General features: G+C 39.6%; 1 protein-coding gene across 19 annotated transcripts in view; it reads right to left on the reverse strand.

Moving 5' to 3' along the window:
- The window catches only part of RCBTB2 (RCC1 and BTB domain containing protein 2), a 44,589-nt gene extending 30,765 nt beyond the window's left edge, over window positions 1-13,824 (reverse strand). For 14 of the 19 annotated variants that reach the window (XM_027589342.2, XM_027589336.2, XM_027589333.2 and 11 more), the window contains exons 1-2: window positions 13,322-13,457; window positions 548-646 (exon numbers count right to left, since the gene is read on the reverse strand). Coding sequence is in view for 1 of the 19 variants with exons in the window: in XM_027589334.2 (XP_027445135.2) it covers window positions 13,322-13,630 (309 nt within the window). In the remaining 18 variants the exon portion in view is untranslated. Of the gene's footprint in view, window positions 1-547; window positions 647-13,321 lie in introns of all 19 variants that reach the window. The other 5 variants (XM_027589334.2, XM_027589339.2, XM_027589322.2 and 2 more) reach the window with 5 other exon arrangements.
- Between the last annotated feature and the right edge of the window lie 870 nt (window positions 13,825-14,694).

Below are 14,694 nucleotides of genomic sequence, written 5' to 3' on the forward strand. Positions count from 1 at the left end.
TTTTTTTTATTATCTTATATTAATCACCTTTACATCATTAAATTTTGATGTAGTGTTCCATGATTCATTGTTTGTGTATAACACTCAGTGCTCCATTCAGTATGTGCCCTCTTTAATACCCATCACTGGGCTAACCCATCCCCCCACCCCCCTCCCCTCTAGAACCCTCAGTTTGTACTTCTTAAAAATCCACAATATACATACAGAATACCACATCCATGAATTCTAAATAACAGTAGCAACAATAATAAGAGTTAAAATAAACAGTTACCCTGTACCAGATATTAAGTTCCTTATATTATTAAACTTTATAATAGCCAAAAGAAACAGACACAATCATTGCCTCCATTTTATGGACATGTTTCCAAAACTTGACCAATCATCACCAACCAGTCAGGGTTAGAGCCAGTATCTGAACCCAGGACGATTTCAAAACTCCTTTCCTGGACCCTTCCCTGTATTGCAGGGATATTTAAGTTTTCCTGTGCATGTTCCAGTTTTATTATGTACTGCCTGGTTGGGAATGTTTCATCCAAAAATTTTGTACCTGACTGTTTTAAATTTCTGGAGCCCTGTGTTCAGTCATCTTTAATCCTGTTCCTTCTAGATTCTTGTAAGATTGTCTTCTAGGATAAAGTTAATGTGACTGAAAAACATAAATACATAAATTCTATTAGAGAAAAACAGAGAAGACGAAGAATATACCATCTGGCAACTTTAACAAGCCATTATTTATCTGAGAAGTATATAGTTCAAAAATTGTATTAGCTCTATTATTAAAAAGTCAGCAGTAGAAGTGCTCAATTATTAAAAAGTTAATATTGTAAAATATAACCTTTAGATATTACATTTATAAGTTTTGAGACCATGCTTCAACAATTTGGACACTGTAACATATGAGAAAAAACACAGACTAAAAAAAGTTTAATTTGTAGTATGTCAACACAAGGAAAACGCAAGGAAAGCCATCTGGAATGTGAAAAAAGTAAAACTTTAAAACTTTTGGAAGAAAGTATAGAAAACATCTTTGCGACTCTTAGGGCAGGGAAAGATTTCTTTTTTTTTTTTTTTAAAGATTTTATTTATTTAATTGACAGAGAGAGAGAGAGGGAACACAAGCAGGGGGAGTGGGAGAGGGAGAAGCAGCCTTCCCGCCCTGCAGGGAGCCCGATGCGGGGCTCGATCCAGGGACTCCAGGATCATGACCTGAGCCAAAGGCAGTCGCTTAATCAACTGAGCCACCCAGGCGCCCCGAAAGATTTCTTAAATAAGACACAAAAGCATAAACCACAAAGAAAGTTTACTACATTAAAACTTTTTTAAAAATATGGCATACTAAAAGATGAAGTCAACAAAGGAAAACACATGCCACAGAATGGGAGAAGGTATTTTCAACATATATAACTGATGGCTTGCAAAGGATTTGCATCCAGAATTGATAAAGAATACCTAAAAATCAGTAAGAAAAAAAAATCCAATTTAGAAATGGACAAAAGACAAGGCAATTCACAGAAACAATTAATAAACATATTAAAAGATGCTCAAATTCACCATGGAAATGCAATCACAGTGAGATAGATCTCACCCATCACCTCTGCAAAATTAAAGGGGGACAATTCCTTGTGTTAGTGAGGATGTAGATCAAATAGCACACTCATACTGCTATAAGAAACATAAACTGGTATACTCACTTTAAAGAGCAACTCAACAATATTTAGGTCAGAGCAGTGTCTTTCATTCAATCTTTTTTTGATACATATATGTACCTGAAACAAAGTCTCACAACATAATTCTTACCCTTATCATATGAGGTACTTAGGGATATCTTCTTTTCTATTTTTTCTATCTTACTCTATTCTATTCTCCCCCTACTCTATCCTATTTTATCCTTTCCTATTTCATTTTTAAAAGAAAATGTTGGTCTCAACCCACAAAATAATTTCAAGATCACTAATAAGTCATGCCTTATAGCTTGGACAATGCTGGCCTAGACGAACTCTAGAGCATATATGCAATTGTTTGCAATGGCAGAAAACTAGAAATGGCAAACAGAATTGATCAACAGGATTCATCAACAGAATCTATAAACTGTGGTATGTGCATACCGTACAGCAATTAAAATAAATTATGCAGAATCAACGCAGATAAATCTCCAAAATAATTTTTGCCAAAAATCACTAAGTCACAGAATGGTACATACGATACACTATTTGATAAGTTATTTGATCTAATTTGATAAAGTTTAAAACATGCAAAAAACAATACTATTTGGTAAAATTTAAAAACATGCAGAAAGCAATACTATTTTAATGTGTTGTGGACACTGACATAGATAGATAGATAGATAGGTATATATAGATATATATGGCTGGACTTTGATGGGAATTTTTTTCCATAGGAAACTGTTTTTTTTTTTAAGATTTTATTTATTTGAGAGAGAGAGAGAAAGAGAGAGAGGGAAGGATCACAAGTAGGCAGAGCTGCAGGCAGAGGGAGAGGAGAAGCGGGTTCCCCACTGAGCAAGGAGCCCAATGCGGGACTTGATCCCAGAACCCTGGGATCATGACCTGAGCCAAAGGCAGACGTTCAACCAACTGAGCCATGCAGGTGCCCTTTTAGGAAAGTTTTGATGAAGGCGATGCTAAAGATAAAATTTTCCATGTAATTCTTTCAATGAATTGGTATGATTTCACTTTTCCATCTGACAAGACAGTTTTCAAAATGTTAAGCTTAAATTATATTAATCTGAGTACAGGAGAATAAAGTTACCCAATTTTTTTAAAAGATTTTATTTATTTATTTGAGAGAGAGAGAGTGCACAAGCAGGGGTAGGGGCAGAGGGAGAGGGGGAGGCAGACTCCCCTCTGAGCAGGGAGCCCAACAAGGGGCTGGATCCCAAGCCCCTGGGATCATGACCTGAGCCAAAGGCAGACGCTCAACCAACTGAGCCACCCAGGTGCCCCAAGGTTACCCAGTGTTAAAGAAAACACAATTTGGGAATCATAATACATCCATTCTAATATTAATATTGCCTTGACCATGGACATAATAATTCAATAAGGCTTGATAATCACAATTCATAAACCATAATTTCTTTTGTCATCAGAAACATAAAATTTTACCAATACCAAAGAAGATAACAAATAGAATAAAGAATAGGTGGTATATATATGCAATGGAATATTAGCCATAAAAAGGATGAAATCTTGCCATTTGCAATGAGGTGGATGGAACTAGAGAGTATTATGCTAAGCAAAATAAGTCAGTCAAAGAAAAACAAATACCATACGATTTCACGCATATGTAGATTTGAAGAAACAAAACAGATGAACACAGAGGGGAGAAAAGGAGAGGCAAACCTGAAAACAGATTCCTAACTATACAGAACAGAGAGAGCTGCTGGAGGGGAGGTGGGCGGTGGGATGTGGTTAAATAGGTGCTGGATATTAAGGAAGGCACTTGTGATGAGCACCGGGTGTTACATGTGTGATGAATCACTAAATTCTACACCTGAAACTAATATTACACTGTATGATAACTAACTGGAATTTAAACAAAAACTTGAAAAGGAGGTGCATCTGAGTGGCTCAGTCAGTTAAGCGTCTGCCTGTGGCTCAGGTCATGATCCCAAGGGTCCTGGGATCAAGTCCTGCATCAGGCTCCCTGCTCAGCGGGGAGCCTGCTTCTGCCGCTCCCCCTGCTTGTGCTCTCTCTCTGTCAAATAAATAAATAAAATCTTAAAAAAAAAAAAAACTTGAGAAAGAAAAAAATTAAAAAAATAAAACTGCTTACAAATTTCCCCCTTTTCTGCACAGGAGGGCCATGTTTCTTACAGACCCAGAGCAGAGGTTGGCATCTGTATCAAGAAGATCTTCACAGTGATGGTGTCACAGCTTAAGACAGTCGTGTGCAATTCTTACTCTGTTAATTTACTGGGTTTTCAGACTTACGACATTCATATTAAAGTGTCTATGCTTTGCAAAATAGTTCCTTATGCATTTCCTCATTCTGTTTAAATGTAATAAAAAGAAAACTATGTTATTACAGAATCATACTGTACTCACATTTGCCTTGCACATAAAAAGAAAATGGGAGAATAAATACCCTTTCAAAGCAGAAACTTCTGCCACTGATCTCTGTCTTCAGAGGACCTAAACTGCATCACAGGGCCAATGTTGTGAGTTCTTCCAAGAGTAATTTTCAAAAGCAAATATTTATCAACTAAGGTAATTTTTTGTATGACATTTCTTTTTTTCTTTTTTTACCTTTGTGCCAGTTTCTTGCCAATGTGGGAAGCCAAAAATCATATTATAATAGGTACATTATATAGTATATTGGAAAGTGATGGTGCCATAAAAATGAAAATGGAGCAGGACAAGAAGGATGAGGAATCCTGAAGGTTGATGATAGGGTTTTCAATTTTAAACAGGGTGGTCAGAGAACCTCCCTGAGTATATGATCTTTGAGGAAAGACTTGAAGAAAATGAAGTGAGCTATGAGTTCATCTAGAGCAAAATGATCCATACACAAAGTCTATCCAGTACTAAAGCTCTGAGGTAAGAAGGTTTTGAGCAGAAAAGTAACAAGATCTGATTTTGTTTTCAGAGCCACACTGGTTCTATGCTGATAATATTTCTATTATTTTATTTTTCTTTTTATTGAGGTATAACTGACATACAACATTAGTTTCAGGTATATAATGTAATGATTCCACATCTGTATACACTGTGAAATGATTAACACAATAAATCTAGTGACCACCTAACACCATAAAAAGTTACAATTTTTTCTTTCAGGGCACCTGGGGGGCTCAGTCGTTAAGCATCTGCCTTCGGCTCAGGTCATGATCCCAGGGTCCTGGGATCGAGTCCTGCATTGGGCTCCTTGCTCAGCGGGGAGCCTGCTTCTCCCTCTGCCTCTGCCCCTCCCCGTGCTTGTGCTCTCTCTCTCTCTCTCTCTGACAAATAGATAAAATCTTAAAAATTTTTTTTTTTCTTTTTCTTTCCTGTGACGAGAACTTTCAAGATCTACTCTCCTGGCAACATTCAAATATGCACCTACAGTACTGTTGACTATAGTTAGCATGCAGCACACCACATTTCCTTGACCTATTCATTTCATACCTTGAAGTCTGTACCTCCCAAGCCCCTTCACCCGTTTCATCCTTCCCCCTCAACCCCCTCACTCCTGGCAACCACCATTCCATTCTCCATATTCATGACTTTCGTTTTTTTTGTTTCTTAGATTCCACACATAAGTGAAATCATACAGTAGTCGCCTTTTTCGCATTTACTTCACTTAGCATAGTGACCTCTAGGTCCATCCATGTTGTCACAAATGGCAAGATCTCATCCTTTTCTATGGCTGAGTAGTATTCCATTGTGTATATATACCACACCTTCTTTATCCATCCATCTGTGGACATTTAGGTTGTTTCTATATGTTGCCCATTGTAAATAATGCTGCAATTAACATAGGGGTGAATATATCCTTTCAGATTACTGTTTTTATTTCCTTTCAGTAAATACCCAGAGATGGAATTACTGGATCATATGTGATTGTAATTTTTTGAGAAACCTCTGTTTTCCATAGTGGCTGCACCAACTGACATTCCCACAAATAATGCACAAGGGTTCCCTTTTCTTCACAACCTTGCCAACACCTGTTATTTCTTGGCATACTGATAACAGCTATTCTAACAGGTGTGACCTGACATCTCATTGTGGTTTTGACTTGCATTTCCCTGATGGATTTGTGATGTTGAGCATCTTTTCCTGTGCCTGTTGGCCATCTGTATGTCTCCTTTGGAAAAATGTCTATTCAGATCCTCTGCCCATTTTTAATTGAATAGTTTATTTGCTATTGAGTTGTAGGAGTTCTTTATATTTTTTGAATATTAACTCCTTATTGGATATATGATTTGCAAATATTTTCTCCCATTCTGTAGGCTGCCTTTTCATTTTGTTGATGGTTTCCTTTGCTTTTTAGTTTGATGTAGTCCCACTTGTTTATTTTTGCTTATTTTTGAGTCAGATACATAGTAGTATCTTATGATCCACTGTATTTGTGGTGTCAGTTGTAACTGATTATTGGTATAAGAGCAGACACCTCAATCAATGGAAGAGAATAGAGAGTCCAGAAATAAACCTATGCATATATGTTCAACTAATTTACAACACAGGATTCAAGAATATACAATGGGAATTAGGACAGGCTCTTTAATAAAGTGTTGGGAAAACTGAATAGCTACATGCGAAAGAATGAAACTAGACTACTCACCTTAAGCATACACAAAAATCAACTCAAAATGGATTAAAGACTAGAATGTAAGACTTGAAACCATAAAACTAGAAGAAAACATAGGCTGTAAGCCTTCTGACATTGGTCTTGGCAATGCTTTTTGGATGTAACTGCTCTTTCATTTCTGATTTTATTTGAACTCTATTTTTTTTCCTTGGTGAGTGTAGCTAAAGGTTGGTCAATTTTGTTTATCTTTTCAAAGAACTAGTTTTTAGTTTCGTTGATCTTTTCTATTAACTTTTTAGTCTGTTTCATTTCCACTCTGATCTTTGTTAATTCCTTCCTTCTACTACCTTTGGTTTTGTTTGTTCTTTTTCTAGCTTCTTTAAGTATAAAGTTAAATTATTTGAGAATTTTCTTATTTCTTTAGGTAGACCTGAATCCCTGTAAACTTCCCTCTTACAACTACTTTTGCTGAATCATATAGATTCTGTAAGTTATATTTCCATTTTCCTTTGTCTCAAGGTATTTTTTTATTTCTCCTTTGATTTTTTTGATTGACCCATTGGTCAATAGCATGTTGTTTAATCTCTGTATGATTTTCTAACCCTTTCTCTCCCTTTTCTCCTTCTGGGACCCTTACAATGCTAATGTTGTTCGACTTTATGTTGTCCCATAGATTCCTTAAGCTAGCTTCATTTTTTTTAAATTCTTTTTTTCCTTTTTATTGCTCTGAGTTCCACTGCCCTGTCTTCTTGATCACCCACCCATCATTTCTTCTGCTGCATCCAGTCTGCTGTTGAACACCCTCAAGAATATTTTTCAGTTCAGTTATTGTATTCTTCAGTTCCATGGCTTCAGTTGGTACTTTCTTATATATTCCTTTGTTGAAGTTCTCACTGTATTCATTCATTCTTCTCCCAAGTTTGGTGAACATCTTTTGACTATTACTTTGAGACCATAAGCATAGACGCTGTTGACCTCTAGACCAGGCAATCTGCAGTGTCCCCTGGGTGACAGTTGCAAAAACTGGGGCTTCAGACCAGTGTATAAGCTCCTTTCTGAGAGGTCCTGGCAATTTGTAGAGAGGCTGAGGGAAGGCAGAAAGATGGCATCCCCCAGGCTATATTCCCTTTGTAGCCTCTAGATGTGTGGCAGACCTGAAGTCTGCCCCTTGGGCTGAAGTGCCAGGACAAGTAAATAGGCTTTCACAAATAGACTGGGGATGTGTTTTAGTCTGCTGTCTGTGCAGTGCCCTGAGGGTAACAGCCTACCAAGAACTGTTTCTCCATTCATTATAGTCCTATGGAACCCAGGAACACAAGCATGCCTACCCACAGTATCATGGTAGAGGAAGAGTGCAAAAATGGCACCCACCAGCACCTCTGTCCCCAGAGAGAGTCCCAACAGTCCCCTGGGTCTGTCGCATCCAGCAGATGCTTTAAGGTTAGAAAACAAATCTTCTTCACATATAGTCTAGGCACTTTTCAAACTGCTGCTTTTGTGCTGATTCCCAGGGCAAGTGAGTCTTCACACAAGCCCTTTAAGAGAAATATCTCAGTTCTCTACACCCTTTAAGAGAAGTATCTCAGTTCTCTACAGCCTACCAATAGATGTGAGATCCATTGGTTTTCAAAGCTAGATGTTTGGGGAGCTCATCTCTACTTGCAGGTCCCAGGGGTTGGGGTACCTGATGTGGAGTATAAACCCCTCATTCATCAAGGAAGTTCCAGATTTGTGAGATTCTTCCCAACTGTGGGTTGCCACTCTGGCAGTTGGGTTTTTGGTGAAACCATCCATATGTAGCCCTTTCACTGTTGTGTTGTGAAGTAGCTATTCAGCTAGTTCTCAGGTCTTTTTCAGAGGGAATTTTTCCATATATAGCTGTAGATTTGGTAGGTCTGTGGGAGGAGGTGAGCTCAGGATCTTCCTACACCACCATTTGACCACCCCCCTCAACATTTCCTATTATATCTGTTTTCTTAAACTTGTACAGTTCAGCAATTTATTTCCAAATTATCCCTGTTTGGAACAGATAACTCCTTAATCTTACAGATTGTATTTTAAGAGTTTCCCCTACACTCTTAAAAGCTACACAGTTGGAGACTGGTGGATAAGAAGACAGTCTTTTGATAACTGAACATGATAAACATATCAATTTTTATCCTCTCAAAGAACAGGTCAAATAATTCAGTTTCCTACACAACATATATAATAAGCAGCCTCTACATATTATTGTTGGTAATCAATGTTAATCAGTGTGTTTGCTAGTAGGATAATGTGTCATATTACTTGGTAATACCTCTGACCCAAATAAAGAGTTAAGCTGATTATAGGACATACATTCATTTGCCTAATTTATTCAACAAATGTTGATCTGGTGCCTGTAGTAGGTACTAAGCTGAAAGCAAATTTACATAAAAGAGAAAACAAAATAATGTGGAGCAAAAAGATATCCACCTCCCAGGTGCTTGTGTCAACATTACTCCAACACAACAGCACTTGTGGGCCTTAAGATCTAATAAGTTAGACACCCTGTATCTATGAGAACAAAGCATTTTCCATAGAAATTGATATTTTGCAATTAACCAGGAACTTCTAAATGCTGATAACCATTCTTCAAAAGTAATCCCTGAAGTGAAAAAAAAATAGTAATTTCTGCAAAGAAAACCCAGTGTTTTATATATATATATATATATATATTATATTGTATATAAATATATAAATATTATTTTGTTTATTATATTATCATATATATTATACATATTACATTATTATATAAAATGAATTATTATATATAAATATACATTATTAATTCAACTTAATAATATGAGGTCAACTCTAAAACTATGCTTGAAAAATATAATATATAAAAAAGTTTTCTTGCAATATAGAACTCAATGCTTTTAACAAATTCTCTGATCTGGGCAATACAGTTGATGATGCTTTTATAATGAACTCCAGACCAAGTAACTGTCAATGGGGTAATGATGATTCCCAACCATATGCTAGCTGAACCATTAAATGGTATGTCATCTGTAAGTTATGAATGATAAAAATATAAGAAAACATGATCCCAATTATCACTTGTGAAAAAGGATGATAGCTATAATTTACCTCTACTTGAATGAGAGGTCATAAGCCTACTACAAATAACAGTAAAAATACCTACACAGCTGCTAACTAATGTGGTACAATTATAAACAGGATGGACAAAACTGAAAAACTAAAAGCACAACTAAAACAAAGGTACAACCTCAAAGGAAATGATATTGCCAGGTTTATAATAAGCATCAAACTGACTTAGAACACAGAAACATCATTGCTATTTTAATTATGTTCGTAAAAAGGTTTCCAAATTTCACCAAGAGAGATGAGGAAGATCTTCAGTCCCAAGCAAACTTGTATTAGTTTGAAGAGATTACTGAGTTCATCAAAGTTAGCCTTTTCAAACACACACAGCAAAAGTACCTTTTTCAAATATGAAAAATTATCAACATAAACTATATGAATGTTTTTATGTTGTTAAGCTAGTTAAAATGAGTTAGTACTTGAGAAATTTGTAAACCCATTTGAAATTTAGGTCCTTATAGATCTAGTACAATAAAAAAACAATCCTAACATGCCTATGAAATAAAATCCTAATTGTGAAAGATCTTTGTCCCACAACATAAACATTCCTTCAGCATGGTAGGCTTTCTTAGCCTTGGCTCATTTCCATTTGGGATTCATTTTGTTCAGTATCATAAACATTCAATGTAATACAGAACATATTATAATGTGATCACTATTTATGATTTACTTACTACCTGTCATCCACTGGTACTTGTTACCTCAAAATGTCTTCCAAGGAGAGATATACATAATAGATACTAGCTCAGGTTAGATTAGCAAGCCTGAAGACACATAAGACACACACATAAGATATATGTTGAAAAAAAAAAACTATTATGCCTTAAATTTCCTAAAAACTCTTATATTGTTAAGATGGGATCACCATGTGAACTTGACACATATTCCTTCCGGATAATGAAAGTGAGAAGGATACCTGCCTTCCACCGAAGGATACTATAAATATCCCTCCCAGAGAGGCAAACTATCTGCTCCTTTGAAGTAAATATCCCCATGTAGTCCTCTATTTTCAGCCTCAAACAGGAGTCTTTGATGTCATTCTGCTACCCTGATAATTCCACTCCTGGTCTCAAATCTCTCTTGTCTGGTCAATTTTGATTTATACTAATTCAACTCCAGTAAACCTCAAAAATAGTGGCATCTTAGGGGCATTTTAATTTCACTTTAACCAAGTGATAAAACCAAAATTAAATATGACAAACTCCTAAAGGCTTAGGCAAACCCCCATAGGTACCTTATATTTATAGTACCAGATTAATAGTTTTGATATTTAAACATAATGTTTGTAATCTACTTAAGTAAAGGGCCCAAAAGACACACTTTACTTTCTAAAACTGTTCCTCTCTATCAGCCTCTTTTGTCTAAGTCTTGTCTGGTTCATTCAGAAATCTCTAACAGAAATAATTTAATACCTTATCACATGACATCATACCAGGTGAACCTTCAACATAGTTTCAAATAAAGAAAAGCAATTGACCACTCTTAGAAAACAACTTCAAGGGGTGCGGCTCAGTCGGTTAAGCATCTGCCTTCAGCTCAGGTCATGATCCCAGGGTCCTGGGATTGAGCCTGCTTCTTCCTCTCCCTCTCCCTGCCGCTCCCCCTACCTGTACTTTCTCTCTCTGTCAAATAAATAAAATCTTAAAAAAAAAAAATTCACTAATCACAGTCAGAGAGACATTAAGAAGCAATTGCAAAGTACAGTAATACGTGCAGAAAATAGACACTTTTTCCTCAACACATCTGTAGTAGTCATTTGGTTAGTCTCTTCCACTTAAGAGCCCAGTCTCTTCATTTGATGTATTAGGTTAAACTGTAAAATTCTGAATAATTTGAACCCAATTTGGAAAAAAAATGTTTTACCTATATACTATAAAATAAGGTTTTATTTGTCACAATGGTCATGCTGTGGGCCCCCATCAAATTTATAGTGGAGAAGGGCGAGGAACATTTTCTCCCAGAAAGATAATTTGAAAACCTAGTTCTCTGTCTTGAACATCACCTTCAGTTTATCCTTCAGACCCACCATAACCATAACCATTGCAACCCACACCTGTACTCTCAGGCCTCTTTCTCTGCTCTTCTTTTTCATTTTTCATAGCTCTTATAATTTTCTAAATGAGAAACAAATATGTTTACTGGCAATCATTCTCTTCTAGAATGTACGCTCCAGAGGGAAGAGATCTTTGTCTATCTTGTTCACTGACATATCCTAAATACCTGAACAGAACCTGATGGGAAGTAATCACTCAATATTTGTTGAATGAATGAGTGACTACATACTGAGAATTCAGAACAAAATATTTCTGGTGTCAGATTTCAGTTTCATTTATACAAATATCTATTGTGCTCTAAATATGCGGGAGATAGAGCATACACATATAAATACGTATTATCTGACAGTGATAAGTGCTAAAAAGCCAGAGAGAACAGGGTAAGAGGTTGGAAAGAGAAAGCAGTGGCTATTTTAAGTGACATGAGTCACCTCTCTGAAGTGATGGCAATTGTTTTGAGCCTTGGATTAAGGTAGGTGCCATACATATATGGGTGGAGGGGGAAAATGAGCTTTGAGCATAGAGGAAATGGCAAATGCCTAGCCCCTAGGGTGGAGGAACACTTGGTAAGCCCAGCAAGCCCAATGAGGCCAGCATGGTGGAAGCGGGGTGTGCAGGAATGTATCATTCCAATTGCCTTTACCTGCTACTTAATAACATATATGTATACTGACCGCCTAATGCCCTGGGAAATAGAGGTTACCTTTCAGTTAGAGTACTCAGATTCTCTGATAGTAAGTGCTTCTTCTGTTCCAGCCCACAAATGTCTGTAACAGCACATCATAGAAGATTACAAGGCACAGTAATGACATTGTTAAAAACCGCTCCAAGTAGCCTCAGGAGTCACCAAACTGACTTTAACTAAGTACCACTGTGCAGGAAGATGTAAAGCCAAGTTTGAACTTGGTACTAGAAGGGTGCGAAGCCAGGCGGCTCAATAAACATTAAACAGTGACGCTCGTTCTGAGTCTGGGGGAAAGAGCGTCGTTGTCCCAAAGCAGTTGGTGAACTCTACCACGTTCATTCAGCTCTAAGGCTAAGTCGCCAAGAGCGGTAGGAGGCAGCTCCGTGACATGCATTTTGTGACAGTCCTGGACTCGCACTGCTCCATTTTATGTAACTTCCCAAAGACAAAAACAAAAAGTTCGCTCTGAACTCGCCTTCCAACTCAGGCCAAGGCGGAGCACTTGGAAAGTTTTCAGCATCTGAAAACTTCTATTTCCGGGGCTGAGCAGAGCAATACCTTCCTGCTTAAAGGTTTACGGCGATTCCTCCCATCCCTCCACAGCAGCTTCACCTAGCTTAGCCAAACTTTCTGTGCTGTCCCTCGACAGCAGGACCCAAGGTTGAAGGCATCATACTGAGCTAGCGAGCAGGTTCGGGGCCGGGAGCTAGGTGAGTGGGTTTTCGGGACACCAGCCTCGAGTCGAGGCGGCCGAAATGAAAACAGTAGCAGCCTACGCGGAGCGACGAATGGGGAGAGAAAGAGAAACTCTGAGGCAGGCGCCACCCCCGCAATCCGGAACGACGCCCTGCCTCGCGTGCGGGAGGCGGCGAAGCCTCGCGAGCCGCGACCCTCGTCCCGCGCACCCTGTCAGCTAGGAGGCTCGCGCACGCGCAGCGCCGCCAGGGCCCGCGGCCTGGGGGGGGGGGGTAACAATCGCAGAGTCGCGCGCCCAGCCCCCGCCGGCGGGTTTGCGCACGCGCGGCGACGCCTCGGCCCTAGGCCTGGGCGGGGGTGTAAACCCCCGGGGGCTGCTCGTCAGCCGTCGCTGCGTCCCGGAGTTCGGACTGAGAGGGCGGGGAGAAATGGCCCGTTGCGGGGGAATCTTGAGAGTGACCGGCTTCGAGTCCGGCGTCCCCTCTTGACTTCCTACGCCATCCTGTCCCCTTACCTCAGCGCAGGCCCGAGCCGCATCCGCTCCGCCCTCTGGGTCGCCGTTACTGCTCGGTCGGGGGCCCGGCGCAGCGACGAGTTGGCGCCTCCCCCTGAAGCCGCCCGGCCTCGGCGGGTTGCGTTCGGGTGCCAGGCTGGGGATGGGAAGGGAGGGGAGCGCACTCGAGGGGAGGGGGGCCGGCGACGGAGCCTCGCCCCTCCTCCTCTCGCCCGGCAGCCCACTGCCGCCCCCGCCCCTTGCCCGCCGACTCCCCGTCTTCTCCGAGCGAACCCCAGGACTGCGCCCCGCCTCGCCCTCTGGGCCCATCTCCGCCCTGCGGGACACCCCCACTTCTCCAGGGTTCTGGGGTCCCAGAGGCTTGAGAATTTGGAGATGCCTGACTCGGAAGGGTGAGGCGAGTGTGTGGTGCTGTGGGAAACCTTTTCTACGGTCCGTGTCCCGCCGCCTGTCTCTTTTTCTTGTGGTGGTCCCTCCATCAGGAAGCTCAAATCCCGTCTCACACGGTTTACCCCTGCTTTTCACCTCACTGCTGTGGGGCCGAAGTCCTGTACCCTTCTAATAACGAATGTTGAAATAATGAGTGATTTGTCTTGAGGGGGTGACCTGAGTTACCTTGGGACCAAGGTCTTCCGGAACAACCGCACTATCCCTTTACTAATTTTAATAATTTCTTGTATTACACTGTATTTCTGTTGGCCTTGGTAGGTTTTAGTAAAATGCACCACGGCTTAATAAAGTGCAATACTTTCTTCCACTTTACTACACTTAACGTTGACCTGAGTGGGTTTTGGTAAAATGCTTCACAACTACTGTTACTAGCTGTTCCTGTGAGGTAAGCTGAATGCCTTTACACAGGTTTTTAAATGAGGACACAGGTTCAACGTTTAAGTGACTTGCCAAAAAGTAGTACAGCCGGATAGACTGAGATGACAACCCACAGTGACCATGTCGGTGTTGTTTGGTCTGGTCTTTGTCATTCATTGGGAAAACATCCTTCCAGAATGTCTAGGTGTTTTTATTGCAGTTGTTGTAGTTGGCAGACGTTTATGTCTGTTATCACAGGATAGTCCATTAAAACCCAGAAAGAGGCTTGCATTTACTTGACTTTGTAGGTTGTAAGCAGGGCAAGAGTCTTACATGCATGGCATTGCCTAAGACAAGCTTTTCCCTTAAGACAATCAGTTACCCTTTGGCCTTTTAATATAAAAGGTAACATAACCATAATTGAAAGGACAGCTTGGGTTTTTTATTTGAAAAGTTTAATTAGAAGGAACTCCTTTGAAAGTATTTAAGGGAGAAGGTGGTCAGACTTAAGGAAGGTAGTGAGATAAGGTGGGGTTATTACTAAACATACCTTCCTTTTACTATTT

This window comes from Zalophus californianus, chromosome 3, assembly GCF_009762305.2.
Source record: "Zalophus californianus isolate mZalCal1 chromosome 3, mZalCal1.pri.v2, whole genome shotgun sequence".
Classification (NCBI taxonomy): domain Eukaryota; kingdom Metazoa; phylum Chordata; class Mammalia; order Carnivora; family Otariidae; genus Zalophus; species Zalophus californianus.